General features: G+C 24.6%; 3 protein-coding genes and 1 long non-coding RNA gene across 6 annotated transcripts in view; 1 reads left to right on the top strand and 3 right to left on the bottom strand.

The window, feature by feature from the left end:
* Positions 1-6: 6 nt before the first annotated feature.
* Positions 7-3,720, bottom strand: LOC132928599 (syntaxin-17). Its single transcript, XM_060993395.1, has 5 exons — positions 3,244-3,720; positions 2,980-3,175; positions 2,683-2,909; positions 1,306-1,522; positions 7-299 (listed from the first exon to the last, which is right to left on the bottom strand). Exons 1-5 carry the CDS (start codon positions 3,376-3,378, stop codon positions 193-195), a joined length of 882 nt encoding a protein of 293 aa, XP_060849378.1. The 5' UTR covers positions 3,379-3,720; the 3' UTR covers positions 7-192.
* Positions 3,721-3,885: 165 nt separating this feature from the next.
* LOC132928608 (mitochondrial ubiquitin ligase activator of NFKB 1-like) lies at positions 3,886-6,332 on the top strand. Its single transcript, XM_060993408.1, has 4 exons — positions 3,886-4,080; positions 5,391-5,507; positions 5,642-5,779; positions 5,844-6,332. Exons 2-4 carry the CDS (start codon positions 5,414-5,416, stop codon positions 6,029-6,031), a joined length of 420 nt encoding a protein of 139 aa, XP_060849391.1. The 5' UTR covers positions 3,886-4,080; positions 5,391-5,413; the 3' UTR covers positions 6,032-6,332.
* LOC132928613 (uncharacterized) lies at positions 6,301-8,562 on the bottom strand. Its single transcript, XR_009662052.1, has 3 exons — positions 7,484-8,562; positions 7,155-7,294; positions 6,301-7,090 (listed from the first exon to the last, which is right to left on the bottom strand). It is a non-coding gene; the product is annotated as an uncharacterized LOC132928613 (long non-coding RNA).
* Positions 8,563-9,957: 1,395 nt separating this feature from the next.
* Positions 9,958-14,477, bottom strand: part of LOC132918426 (uncharacterized) — a 13,913-nt gene continuing 9,393 nt past the window's right edge. For all 3 annotated transcript variants that reach the window (XM_060979639.1, XM_060979638.1, XM_060979640.1), the window contains exons 16-17: positions 13,972-14,089; positions 9,958-13,912 (exon numbers count right to left, since the gene is read on the bottom strand). In XM_060979639.1, coding sequence (XP_060835622.1) covers positions 13,716-13,912; positions 13,972-14,089 — 315 coding nt within the window. In that variant the 3' untranslated portion in view covers positions 9,958-13,715. The remainder of the gene's footprint in view (positions 13,913-13,971; positions 14,090-14,477) is intronic.

Below are 14,477 nucleotides of genomic sequence, written 5' to 3'. Positions count from 1 at the left end.
ACATAATTTAAATAATTTAAATTTTTTTTTATTATCTTTAGACAAATATAATTTAAAAAAATATATATAACATACATAGACTTATAAAAATATGAAGTAATTAAAATATATAAACTGGATAATGTCAGTCAACTATTGTCCATTTCTACTCATTTTAATCTCAATTTGTCATTATAATCTCATTAAAATCACTTATTCAGTATGCGATTTTACTGTTTGATTAATTAAAACATTGGTTGTGTTTTCTGTTTCTTCCACAGCATTAGATTTATCCTTGAGTACTTTTCCACCAGTAAATCCTGTAAAATAAAATAAAAATAGCTTTTGGTAATTAATTTAATGTAAAATATTCATTATTTTAGAACTTTTATGTATTAGAGAATATTTTTTTTTACATAATTTTAAAATTTTTACTCTTTTGAATGACAATATATATTGATAATTTATTATTATTCAGAGTATCTCTAGGATATTTATAAAACAGTGAAAAAATTAAGACTTATTGAGGAACCATACAAAATAATTATCGTTGTAGCTGCCAACAACCAATGTATTTTCTACTTTTATAAGTATGTAGGTATCAGAGTAATAAATAATATTATTATCAAATATATTCTTGAAAGAATCCACCTGGTATATAAACTAGAAATTAAGTATATATACTTGTGTTTATTCTTAAATAATAAATATTTTCATAATTCAATGTAATGTTAATTTATTAAAACAATATATTACAATTCATAAATTGTTAAGTAATAAATATAGGGTGAAGCACTAAAATAGCAAATTTTCTAATATAAATTATGAAATTAAAGAATGAATAATATATAGAACACATCAATAATATAAAACAAAGATTGAAACTCAAGATGACAGACTTCTATCTTTATTTCACTGGATCATATTTTTTAAGTTTGATATTAACAACTATTATTATTTTTGTAAAAAGATTGCAGAATTCATTGCAGAATCATGTTTATTGAATGATGTAATGTTTTTGTTAATATTTAATGAGCATTTTATCTTAAATTATTATCAATAAAACCTATTTGAAGAATTGGCCATTTTATTCACTGCCCATCCTAAATAATAAAAAAATTATGAATAATATAAAATTAAATAAAAATGTTTTATTACAACTTTCAATAAGTTATTATTAATCAAATACTTTTTGAGAATATTAAAATGTCAAATGTCAAATGTAAAAAGTGGATATTCATAAATTTGAGAAAAATTAAATTTAACTTGTACAAATAAAAATTATTAACTATGGATGTAAGTTAAATTTAAAGTTATGAATATTACCTAATACAAAACAGGTAACAGTGGCAAATACTCCAACTTTAGCACCAGCCAAACATCCTAATGGACCTCCAACACAAGACCCAACCACAGCTCCAATAAGTGGATAAGACATTTTCTTCAATTTCGCTGCTTTACGTAATGACTGTTCAGCTTGAATTACATTTTCTTGGGTTGTCTCAGTATGAGCTTCAACCTTTTCAACATCTTCTTTTTGATCCTAAAATTTAAACATAAAAAAAATACAACATAAAAATAAACTAATTAATCATTGGACATTTTTCATATATTAATATAAAAATAATAGTTAAAATTTTCAACAAATTAAACCGTTGATTACAATACACAAAAATTTACATTTTAGTATTTACAAAAATAAAATCAGAGATTATTTAATATAAAGTGAAAAAAGCTCATTTTACAGTATACAAAATATGCAAGTACAAATTCATTTTTGCAAGTTTTTAAATGTAAATTTTACTTCTTACTTTAGGGACATATTCACTTATAAGATTTCTAGCAGGAAAAAAAGTAATACATAGACTGACAAGATACAAAAATGAATGTTGGCATTTTTTACATTTCACTCACCTCAACAATAGTGATGTTTTATTATATATTTGAAAGCAATAGTTAATATTACAAAACATCATGGAAAAATGATCATGAAGAAACCCATGCTTGCTGAAATTTCTTCAACATTTTTCAAAGTTTATTTTCTTTACATTTAAGAAAATTAACAATTAAATAAAAAATTGTCTCTTCAAAGACCAAAGTAGCAACTAGACTCAATTATTATCTAATAGACGTACAATATAATTTTGAAATTTTTTGACTTCCTGAAAAAGGGTGCAAAGAAAAAAAAACATTGTAAAACCAATCCATTCATTCCAAACTTTTTAATATTTAAATAAAATTGCTTGGTTTCTACAATCTTTTAGTAAGTAGTAAACATGCCCCCAATAAAAAATCAAAATCAAATCAAAGTAATTTATTTTCAATTATTACTGTTAATTAGTGACATGTAATATTATTCATTACATATTTTTATGAGATTGTCATGGATATATTTTGTAACATGAGAAAAACATATTATTTGAAGGCTGTACTTAATTTTTTCTTATATTATGTCTATACCTATTATAATTTATATACATTATTTATTTTTACATTTATTTTCCTATAGAATCTTAACAGATGTATTATTTTTGATAAATTGTTATGATTAGATAGTTGAAAGTTATGTAATAATTATGAAAGAAGAAAGAACTATTGAGAGAAAATATATTAATAATAAATCTATGCATAAATAAATAATATTTTTCATAGTTTAGTTACTAGAATTGATAAATGAAAGGTAAGCTTAATTTTAATACATACATTTACTAATTTACTGAGATCACGAAACAGATCTTGAATGCCTTGTATGTCTTTCTCTACATTTTTAACATCAGATTCAATCGCCAACATTTTTTCCTGGTTTTGTTTTTCTTCTTCAATAGATATTAATAACATACGTTGTTGATTTTCTGCTTCTAATTGTTCAGTATTGTCTTTATACATATCTTCTAGCACAGCATTAGATTTGTATTCATTTAAATCTTCATCTATTCAAACCAAAAAAAAACAAAAAAATTCACCATAGTTAATGTCTAAAAAAATATTTAAAAAAATTACTTTTAAACATATCAATTGCTTCCAATATCAATTGCCTGCTTGGATTCATTAAGTTATCAAAAGTTTGTAGATCGACATCAGCAACTTGATTTCTTAAGGTATCCATTTCTCTAAGCAATGCTGTAGAGCGTTTGATGGACTGCAAAGCTTTCATTTGTAATTGACGCATACTGCTACGGTTTTCTAAACGTCTTTGCTGTATGCAACAAATTACATAACAGAACAATAAAAATAATCGGTATAACCTGTAGACAATACACTAACCTTGGCAAGATTAGATTTTAAGGTTTTCAATGTCTCCACTTGGTAAGGAATTGCGTTCTCGACAAAATTTTTGATTGGTAGATCTAAATGACGAATCCTTTGTTTGGTGGTCCACAGGCTCGAACTTTCGGCCATGATTATTCTCCAGAATCACAGCCCGATTGTATTAATTATTTAAGTTACGATTGTATTCATGTGATGTACAATTCACAGTATGAACATTCGACCGTACAAATTGTAAACAATGTCGCTCAGTCGCTGAACCGCAAACATCGACTAAAATACTGTGTAGCAGCAAGTTGTTGGTAAATTTAATATCAACTAATAAATAATAAATGTTACAATGTGAACAGTATTAGTGTTCGCGTGATTGAGAAATCGACTGAATGCGACTGAAGACTGTGTAGTGTCTCAGACAAAAGTGCGTCTACTGTAAATTGTAATACTATAGGATCTACCGTCTAGGACTAGGTAAATTATAGTGTTTTATGATATTAAGTAACTGGAAAATACACAAAGAGTTAAGAAATGATAACAACAATATGTTTTTATGTTTATCAAAATATTATTATCACTTGTTTTGTTTTATTTATTATTTTGTTTACTATGGTAAATTCTTACTTCTGTATTTCTGTGTAATCGCCAATTATTGGTCACCTTACTTGCTTAGTTATTTATTCAAGTCTGCAAACTCTTTTCACGCTCTCAATAACAATTTACAATATAAGTCAAATTTTAATTGTTATTTATTCAATAGTTAGTAGTATTACTACTATTACTTGACTTTTTACTTTAGGAGTTACAGCCAATGTTCTCACGTCGACAGTAGTTATACCGGTAATGTATACACCATAACAAACGAACTATTACGTAGTTCCTAATGATTTAGTTAAAATATAATTTCATATTCTTATACGTAACATTATTGAGTGCGGTCGTCGAAAATTGATTGAAACTTACAACACAATAAATAATACAATACATATACTTCAATTTATTACTCATTAATCAACTACTTTCCTATTGACCACGAATTAAGATATACTTAATTAGATATTAAATTAGTGCTATAGACCAATGTGTGGTATTTGATATTTTTAAGGAAAAGTGATGTTATGCAAGACAATTTTTTTGATGGACTAAGAGCTACTACGTGGTTTTGGTTCAATTTAAATGAATATAATTTTATTAAAAATGTTAAATGGTTCCGAAAAGAATATAAAATATTGGTATGACAATATAGTTCAATAAGCTCGTAGACTCGTGGTATAACAAATTTCGGAACAAATTTAGTTTACATCCCACTCGCTCACTCAGACTGTTCAAAACGAAAATATCCCTTGATTTGTCATGCAAAACCACCTAAAATAGGTCACTTAGTAAAATCAAATATATTTTGAGTGCACCTCTAAACTGTATGGGGTTATTCGCTCATTGCAATTACTCGCAAACAAATAAATTGTTTTCCTTCAAAAACTTCAGCGTGCAAAAACACACTTTTTCAAAAAAAAAAAATCAATCAAAAATGTAGTTTTTTATTATTTTTATCGAAGATACCACAATATTTCAAATAATCAATTGTTTTCCCCGTTTTTTTGGTATAACTTTTGTAATAAAAATGAGCAACAATTTTTTAAACACATTCAAATACAGTGCCTTAAAACACACATTTTGAAAAACGAGCTTGGTAAACTAGATTAATACCCAAATTTCAAGAATCTGAGAACAAAATTTGTTACATCGATGTTAGTATTGTATTTCAAGATCAAACCTCTTATTCTTACATTTAAAAAGTCTCGCTTATTAGCTACTTGGTAAGTGCTATCATAAGAATAGAAATGTAAAATTAACACATAAATGATTAATATTAACTATTCACTTTTATACATTTGTTTTTTCATAAAAAAGAAGTAGAAAAATATTTGTGTAGATATATTGACTGTGGATTTGAATCTTTTAAGTTAATAAAATATTATTTATCAAGTATAAAATAACATCGGCATGACATTTTTTTAAATATTTTTTTGTTACTCTTTTAAGATTTAGATGATAAGAGTGAGTTTTTTAGCAAATACATTTTTCTAAATATTTTTAATAGAACATTTGTAATTTACTGTTAAATAATATCATATAATTTTTCATTGCAGTATTGGTTTAATCTCATATTAAAATGCCACCCAATTCTATTGTAAAAACATCCCTTATTGTTGGAGGATTAACATTTCTGGGTTTTATGGCTGGAGGAAGACTTGGTTCTATGTTTGGTAAGATTTCTTAATTTTACATAATAGATTTATTTACTTTATTTTTATAGAAAAATGTATAGAGTAATTAATAAGTACAATGTACATGGATATAATATTTGAGTTATGTAATGTTTCAATATTATGTTTTTTAGGAGCAGTTATTGGGACAGTAGTTTGTTCGATGTTTAATACAGAAGAACCAATAAGATATCAAGAACCTCCAGATGATTTTGTACCTTATCACAGTCTAAACGATACTAATCGAAAACATAAAGTCAATAAATCTAAAAGTACATTATATTTAAATATATTATTTTTTTTTTTTAGTATAAACACTATATTTTTTGTTAATAGATGAGCCGTGTGAACCATCAAAATGCTCAATATGTCTTGAACCATTTAAGCCTTCAATTGTATTACTGCCATGTTCACACATGTGTTTATGTGATGAATGTTTTGATAAAGCAAAAAAAAATAAAATTTCTACTTGTCCAATTTGTAGAAAAATTATTAATAAAATTATTCATGTGTATCCTTCATAAGGAGTATTCGAACCAATTAAAATTGTTAGGTTATATTTAAAAACAAAACTGTTTAATTGTTTTAATTTTTAAATGAACTTAATTTTTTAAATAATAATTGTTGTATTTATCTAACAAATGTAATTTACTCAATATGTTTTTTATGTATAATTTTAACGTTTGATAAGCACTTTTAAAATACTAAAACTAAAAATAATATTAAATAATAAGTAAAGTAAAAATGTATTGTAATTGACTTTATAATATTAATGTGTTTGTATATATGATGAAATTGATGAATTAAATAAAACCAATAGTTCTACATTTTTTTAAATATATTATATTATCAATATTTGAGATATAGGTAAGTAGAGTAAATTAACTGACTGAAGAACAAAATGCCTATTAAATGCATTATTAGTGTTTAATATAATATGCAACTTTCATATGATATAACTGGATTTAAAATAATTTGGTGATCTTTAGCTTTTTTTGTACCTAGCTAGATATTTTAAACAATTAGGTTAAATACTGAGAATCATGAGACATCTTTTGAAATTGTATAAATCACTGTAGCAAGTGTTGTAAGACATCTAGGAACCTAGGGTACTAGTTATCTATATGAGGGTGTACACAGTGGATGTTTTAAGTCTGAATGTATTAAGCCATAGTGTGTAATTAAATGTGCATTGGATGAAGAACGACTAGGCAAACATGATCATCACAAATCCTTATAAGAAAATCATTAAAATTACAAATAAACATTTTTATGTACTATCATAAGCGTAACATTAAAAATTATAATAGGTAAAGCACACCAATAATCAAATGCCACATATCAATGCATATAATACAAATCATATGTTATCTACATATTAATAACATAGCACTCTGATAGGCAAAATAGTTTCAAAATCAAAAAGTAGAATAAATAAGTATAATAATTAATAAAATATTGTCTTCCTGGTAACTGCACACATTAATTGATACTCATACTTAGTAAGTCTTTATTTCATAAAAATATTCAGTGAATTCATAATCCATGAGGTATTAATATCAGACTGGAAAACATTGAAGCATCTAATAAATATTATAAAAACAAATTAGTTAAATAAACGGCTTAACCAATAAAACTTGTGCTTACACTATTAAGATATCACCCATAGTTTAAGATGTTATACACACATGAATGAAAGTATTGTCTTACAAACACATAACATAGCAAATTTTGCTTTTTGAAGAATCCGCTTAACTCCTTTATGCTTAATAATACAGTGAATTTACCTATTATTAAATTTAAATGTAAAAATATTATCTAGTGGATTTACGTGCCGCTAAAATGTTTTAATAGCGAAAAGAAAAATATTTAATTCAATATGTATTTCTTAAGCTTATTATTTATTTTATTATTACAAAATATATCCCTAGGTGGCTAGGTATTCTAGTTTTTCCCTGTTTTTGCAATCAACTTACTAATTGTTTAACTGTATTCCTTTTGCATTTTCTTGACGGCATGACCGGTTGTATACCGATTTATTTTCTTTTTGTTTCAACTGTTATTTTTGTATTGCTTCAGTAAATTTCCATATTGTTGGATGACATGAACTCAATAAATTATAGAAGCCTTTATGCCAGTGGTTTTTAACCGGTGTGCCGTGAGCGCTCTTGAAGTGTGCCGCGAAAAATCTGTTAATAGTTTTATTAGTATGTATTCAATATTTATATGTATATATAGGTATATATATAAAATATGCTTCACATATTATATGGATTGGTGTGCCGCGAAAATTTTGTTGGAAATGAAGTGTGCCGCATGATTAAAAAGGTTGAAAACTACTGCTTTATACCACCTTTCAACATGATTGTTTGTCCTAGGTAAACCAGATACAGTAGACGTATAGCAGTTACACAGTGAAATAGGAAACCTGAGGTTTCTCTTATTACGTCTGTTTGGCAGGGCCGTCCCGAACAAAATAATAAAGGGGGGTGAGATGCATTAATGTGCCAACTCGGGACGGCCCTGCAGTATTTGGACTACCAATCCATGTATCCATGAAATAGGAAATAAGTGATTCTAAGACATCTTCATTAGTTCATTATCAATGTAATACGTACTTTCCGTCATTTTCCGGGACAAAAGCCAAAGCAGACAAGTAATGGACTTGCAATGAAAATTCCGAGTTTGTTTTGAATATTTCTATCATTTCGAAAATAGTTTGGATTTTTCGCCAAAAATGATGAAAATAAAACCTTTTTTTGTTCGGTATTGAGAAATTGCATTTTAAATGCGTTTAATGAGATTTGTTAAAAATCGGTCATTATTGTTTGGGACAGGTATCATTGTATACGAAATACGATTCTGAATGGAGATGATTTTTCAGTCAAGGATATTATATTATATTATTACCTATATTTAAATTATAATTTATTTTTCTCAACTATTAGTGAAAGTTTCAAGTTTCTACAACTTATACTTTTTTTAAATAACAACAAATATTTTAAATCGTTTTAGAATATATCGTTATTTTACACGATTACGTAAAAAAATTAAATTTCATGGGCTCATAATTTTTTTTTTAATATTGACGCTGAAGTATTTTTTTACAGTTATTTGAAAAAAAAGTTATAGAGAACTTTGTATTGGGTTTTTTAACCTTAGGTATAAATCATACAAATGTTATGAATTTTCAACTTCAAAATTCCTTGCAAATATGCAAATAATATTTTGTAAACATTTGAACTTTAAATGCTTATAAACAAAAATTTTGATTTTTTTTTTTTTACCACGATCAGTAAAACTTAAACATTGTATTAAATTTTAAAGATTTTTCGGAAGGCCAAATTTTTTTTTTAGGAATTTCAAAAAAAAAAAAACAGAAAAATCGAAAATTTTAATTTGTCTATAAATAGCTTTTAAAAAAGTCAAAATATTTTGAAAATTTAATCGTAAATAGATAACGCTAATATAAACATTTGGTGAACATTTCAAGTACTTACAATAATTCGTTTTTCAGTTACAGAACAATAAAAAAATCGATTTTGTCGAAAACTCATTATGCATAATGCATTAAACTACCCGTTTTTTCGTTACCTTTTAAGGGTTTTCATGGCGCTTTTGAATATAGGAATTTTTTTATTTTTGACCCCCCCCCCCCCCACAAAGTACCAGCTAAACTCATTTTCCTTTTCAATGAGGGGATGAAGTCAAAAATCAAAGCACTATTACTAGTATTACTTCTCCAAAACGTGATGACAGACACAAAAATAAAAAAAACATACATCATTTTAAAATCAATACATTCATCATTCCGTTCAGAATCTAATATAAAAAAAAACATACAAGATTCACTAGATAATACTCTTACTTTCAAATCTGATAACTGATAAGTAAATTCACTACAATATTAGCATAAAAAAGTTAAATTGATTTTTCAGAACTTACACATTTAATTTATTCAATTTACAATTTACTTTATGTAAGATGGAGATAACACTATGTAGTTGTATATAGTGTTCTCTTAAGTAATATATTACTTAATATTTTTCAAGCTCTCGGAAGAAACCTGAAGTAAAGTATTAAAATTATATTTATGTTATTATAATACAGTGATTCCCAACCTTTTTCATTTTACGCCTTATAAATTACTAAAATCTCATTAACCCCTCCTTAAATTAGAGTTAAGGCGAATTTTTTTTTAGTGAGCTATACAAATAAATCATACAAAATAACTATATAATATACAATATACAACTATTTACTTTTATTATTTTCATTATTTTAAAAATTTATTATAAATCAATTTATGAAGTAATAATATTAAGTATAAGAAAAAATTATTAAGTATAAAAACCCCTCCTCACCGAGCAGACTCTAATTCCTCCTGGTTGGGAACCGCTGTTATAATACTATGTAATATATTATATGAATAATTAATATCAACTGATCATAATTTTTTTGATACAATTTATTTCTAATTACTCAAGTGTCAAGTATGCAAAATTATTACAATAATTCACAGTTTATTTTTTAAATAATTATATACACAACAAAACATCATTTTAAGCACAATAATAATTTACATATACACACTTAAACTAAACAATTATACAAATAAAGTAACTTTAAAATAAATTAAAAAAAAATATATGTATATATATATATATAAATATATAATTAATGGCAAAATGAAAAATGTTTATCTAGAACATAGATTTTTGCCCAAATTCTATAGATTTGTGCTTTTGAGATCTTATACAAGACACGTAGAAAAAAAACATACGTGCATATTATAAAATACTACTCGTTTAGTGAGTTACATTAGTTTATATTTAAGTACACTTGACTAAAGTGAATAAATATTTAAAAATTTATTTTAGGTTTTAAATTACCCTGTGGAAAAATTTTTCGTTCAAATAACAGAAACGAAAGTACATTACACATTTTTAATATAACTGCGATACATTCGGCAAAAATAAAATATTTTGCATAAAAGAAGAACTACAATTTATTTTTTTAAATTATAAATGCTTTTGGTAACTAAACAATTGGGAAATGCATAATAGAAAAATATTTTGGCCTATAATTAATGTTGATTATTGGTAATAATGAGATACACTTTCTACATAACCCTTATTAATATTAAATTTAGGGAAATAATCAACCATTTCTTTGAGGTCTTGCATTTAACTTTTGATGATTAACACAGGCCAAAATATTTTTCTAGTTTTAATTATAATTGGCCAATGACAATTTTAAAATTGAAACTAGTGCCAGTTAAGGTAAGGTACATTTAAATATTTAAAATCTAAAACTAAAGCGAGGATAGTTGCCAGAAGAAATAAATCATAAATTAAATACAAAAAAAAAAAAAAAAATTATAGGGATTATGTTTACAACTATAAAAAAGGTACCTAATTAGGTGTCAAGTGAATTTCTGTTATTCAAGTCAATTAAGTGATGCTTTAAAATAATAAAATTTTTAATATTTCAAATATGTGACTTTTGTGCAAAAAAAAAAAATAGTAAGGATGGGCTGAAAATGTTTTGAGTAATTTACCTGAATTGCAAAATTATAAGTTCTAATAAAAATTATGTTAACCAAATTAATATTAATTATGGCCCTTTTCTTATCTACATAACAAATTTAATTCAGTGTCATAACTATGAGCAGTTTTCAAAAACATTTAATTTTAAAAATTTGAATGAAATGTTTAACATTGTTATAATAAAACAGTATTTTCTTTATTATTTTTTTTATAATAAACAAATTGCCAATGTAATAATATAATTTTAAAATAAATATACTTTATATAATTCTAGTTATAAATTTGTTATTATTTTTATCACAAATTTAATATACATTGGGACATTTCATATGCTATCATTTATAGAATAATTACATTTAAGTTTTTTCAATTTATTATTTTATACCCTTAAACTGGATAGATTATATTAAACAACTTTTAATTATTCAGAAAATTTTTAAAGAACTTTATTTGTAAAATTTAATATCTACCAAATTATAACACATACATTTAGTAAATTTGAAAGTTATTAAATTTTTAAACAGAAATTTATTATCTCAACATGAGGAAAAATGAAAGACAAATTACTTTTAATTTCATAAAATTTTATAAAAATTAATTAAAATGCCAAAGAAGAAGTCTTATTAAATTTATTTAGTATTACTTATATTATACTCAAATTTTATCTATTTAAAAGTCAATTACAGTAGTAAAGACTATTCGACTTGGTAAATCTTTTTCATTGCAACCCATTTTAGAAAATTATTTAAAAAATATATCAATTAACTTACATCAATATAAAAGTTAAATTTGATGTTTTAAAATGAATAGCACATGACAAATTGTTTAATAGTATACACAACATACTAATAAATAATTCAAAATAAACTATATTATAAAAAGGATTATATTTTTAGTAGTACTTTGGTATTATTAATAGATAAATTTGAATATGACAAGCCATGGCAACTAAATTATAATTATTTAGTATCTGGGTAATACACGAAAAATAATAATAATACTATAGTTAAATGGTATTACAATATTGTGTTTATTGAATAATTCACTGTAATACTTGATTTATCTTTATTACAAGATATATAAAAACATTAAGGGACGGAGTCGAGTATGTAATAACTACTCCAATATAATTCTGCATAAATTTATATTTTAAAATAAACTAGTGTTGGGTGATTGAAAACTTAATAATATTATCAACTTTGATGTTAAAATCATGTGAGGTAGGTAATTTAATGTTATACTGCATAAAATATTAGATATTGACTACGTGATAAAAATAAACCGAGAAGATAACTAACTGAATGCATTTAAGGGAATCTATTATGAATTCCAGAAATGTATTAAATTTTACAAAAATATCTGAATTATTATTAATATAAAAAAATACTGTTTGGTTACAATTAATAACAAGATACAATGCATGGTAAGAATAAAAAATACATAAACACATAATATACAAGGTAATTCACCAAGCATGAAACTCTCCATTCTTTTAAATTAAATTATGAATTTATAAAAACTCTTGATTTTTGGATTTTTTACTATACTTAATTTTGTATACTATTAAAGGAATGTCCCGTGATAATACAAAATTATTTTTTAAAGTATGAATAAGCCTTAATCTTATTAATTGTTAAATAGGTGTTTTAAAAAAAAAATTGTATAAATCCATATCAAAAATTAAACTAGTATTTTAACCAGATTAGAATTTTCTAAAAATCATTTACTTAAAAGTTGGTTCTCTTTTGAAAAAAAGAAATTTGTATTGGCACAGGACATTTCTTAAATGATATGCTATCTACTTAATATACTTAAGTATCCAAACAGAATTTGTATAAATTCATTACTAAAAGAAAAACAAGGTATGGATAAGTTTGCAATCACTTGATGTATAACTTATATATATTATTATAAGAAACTTTGTAAAAGATTATATTTAATCTTGAGTCTATAACAAGAACATTTAAGTTGAAATAAATATAAGAATACATATTTATAACTATTAGTATATGAAGTTGATCTCATATTATTTTAATGAAATTGGATACACACAATAAAATATTGTTGGGAATATTTACTATTTTCAAAAATATGGTTTATAATAATTTCAATAATATAATAAAAATAATGAAAGAGACTGAAAGTTATGAAGTGATACAACAAAATATGTGGCAATATATTTTTAACTCAAAAATAGAGTAAAAATAAAAATAATTTAATCTAATTAATGAAGCAAGTTCATTATTTGCATATTTTTAATTAATTTAACTTTGAAAAATGAAAAGTATAAACCATAACGACGTATGTGATGCAACGACTTGTTTGTAGACTAGATAAAGAATATTGTTTAAACTAAAAATTTGGTAACATCAAAATAATTGTCAGGAAGAATATACTTAGGTTTTCAAATCTCTTATAAAATTTTTGAAGCCCATCCTTACACTATCTTAAATTTCTATCTTAACATATTTTTTATCTTAAACATTTGTTTAATTAAGTGTAAGGTATTTTAAAGAAAAAATATCTATATAAAAAAGAAAGGAAAAAATTAAATTAACACAGTCAAATATTACCATAATCGCGTTTAGGAAATCCATACACTGAGGAACCAATATTTTAATGTTCACGCTGTGGTCAAACATTTCCTATGACCAGTATGCTAGGACGGTAAAATGCTGCGCACCGCTTCATCTGTTGCCGGATCACTGCGTTGCAAATTCAAAATACTGTCTATGGCGCTTTGCACCTGTGCATTTATTTCTTCATCATCAGGGCAATGACGTTTGCTTTCTGATGTAGACTGCTCATCCTCCAGTTGGTGTTCACGTTTTTTAGATATGGATTCATCATTACAACCTAAAAGTTATTAATTAATAAAAATAATAATTTTTTTGTAACATTAATATGCAACTTACTCGAAGCAGTATTAACTGAATTTGTATTCAAATTTTGTTTTAACTGTTGTAATTGCGCAGATTCATCAGCATCAAATCTTCGTCCCAACATGATCAATTCAGATGTTTGCACTTCTCTCTAATAACACACAATTAAAATAATTTTCAACTTTCTAAACATTAAATTTAAGCCCCAGAATTATACACATTTGCATATTTTTTATAATAATTAAAAAAGTTGTAAGACAAAATATAACTCAATTCATGATTTAATATGAAACAAAATATAATTTTTCACATTTAAATTCAAATATTTACTGTTTATTGAATTAATTTAATTGTTATCAATGTTTTATTTGTTTTCAATTAAATCTATATGGTGCTTACAGAATACAAAATTCTTGGTTATGTCAATACATGCTATTATTCAGAAATATAACAATACATTTTTTGTTACTAAAATCATTTTCTAATATAAATATAAATTTTCGGAATTTGTAAAAGACACTTTTTGTGGTAATTTATAA

This window comes from Rhopalosiphum padi, chromosome 1 (genome assembly GCF_020882245.1).
Source record: "Rhopalosiphum padi isolate XX-2018 chromosome 1, ASM2088224v1, whole genome shotgun sequence".
NCBI lineage: Eukaryota > Metazoa > Arthropoda > Insecta > Hemiptera > Aphididae > Rhopalosiphum > Rhopalosiphum padi.
The sequence above is the reverse complement of the archived record's forward strand: the minus strand, read 5'-3'. Positions and strand labels throughout refer to the sequence as shown.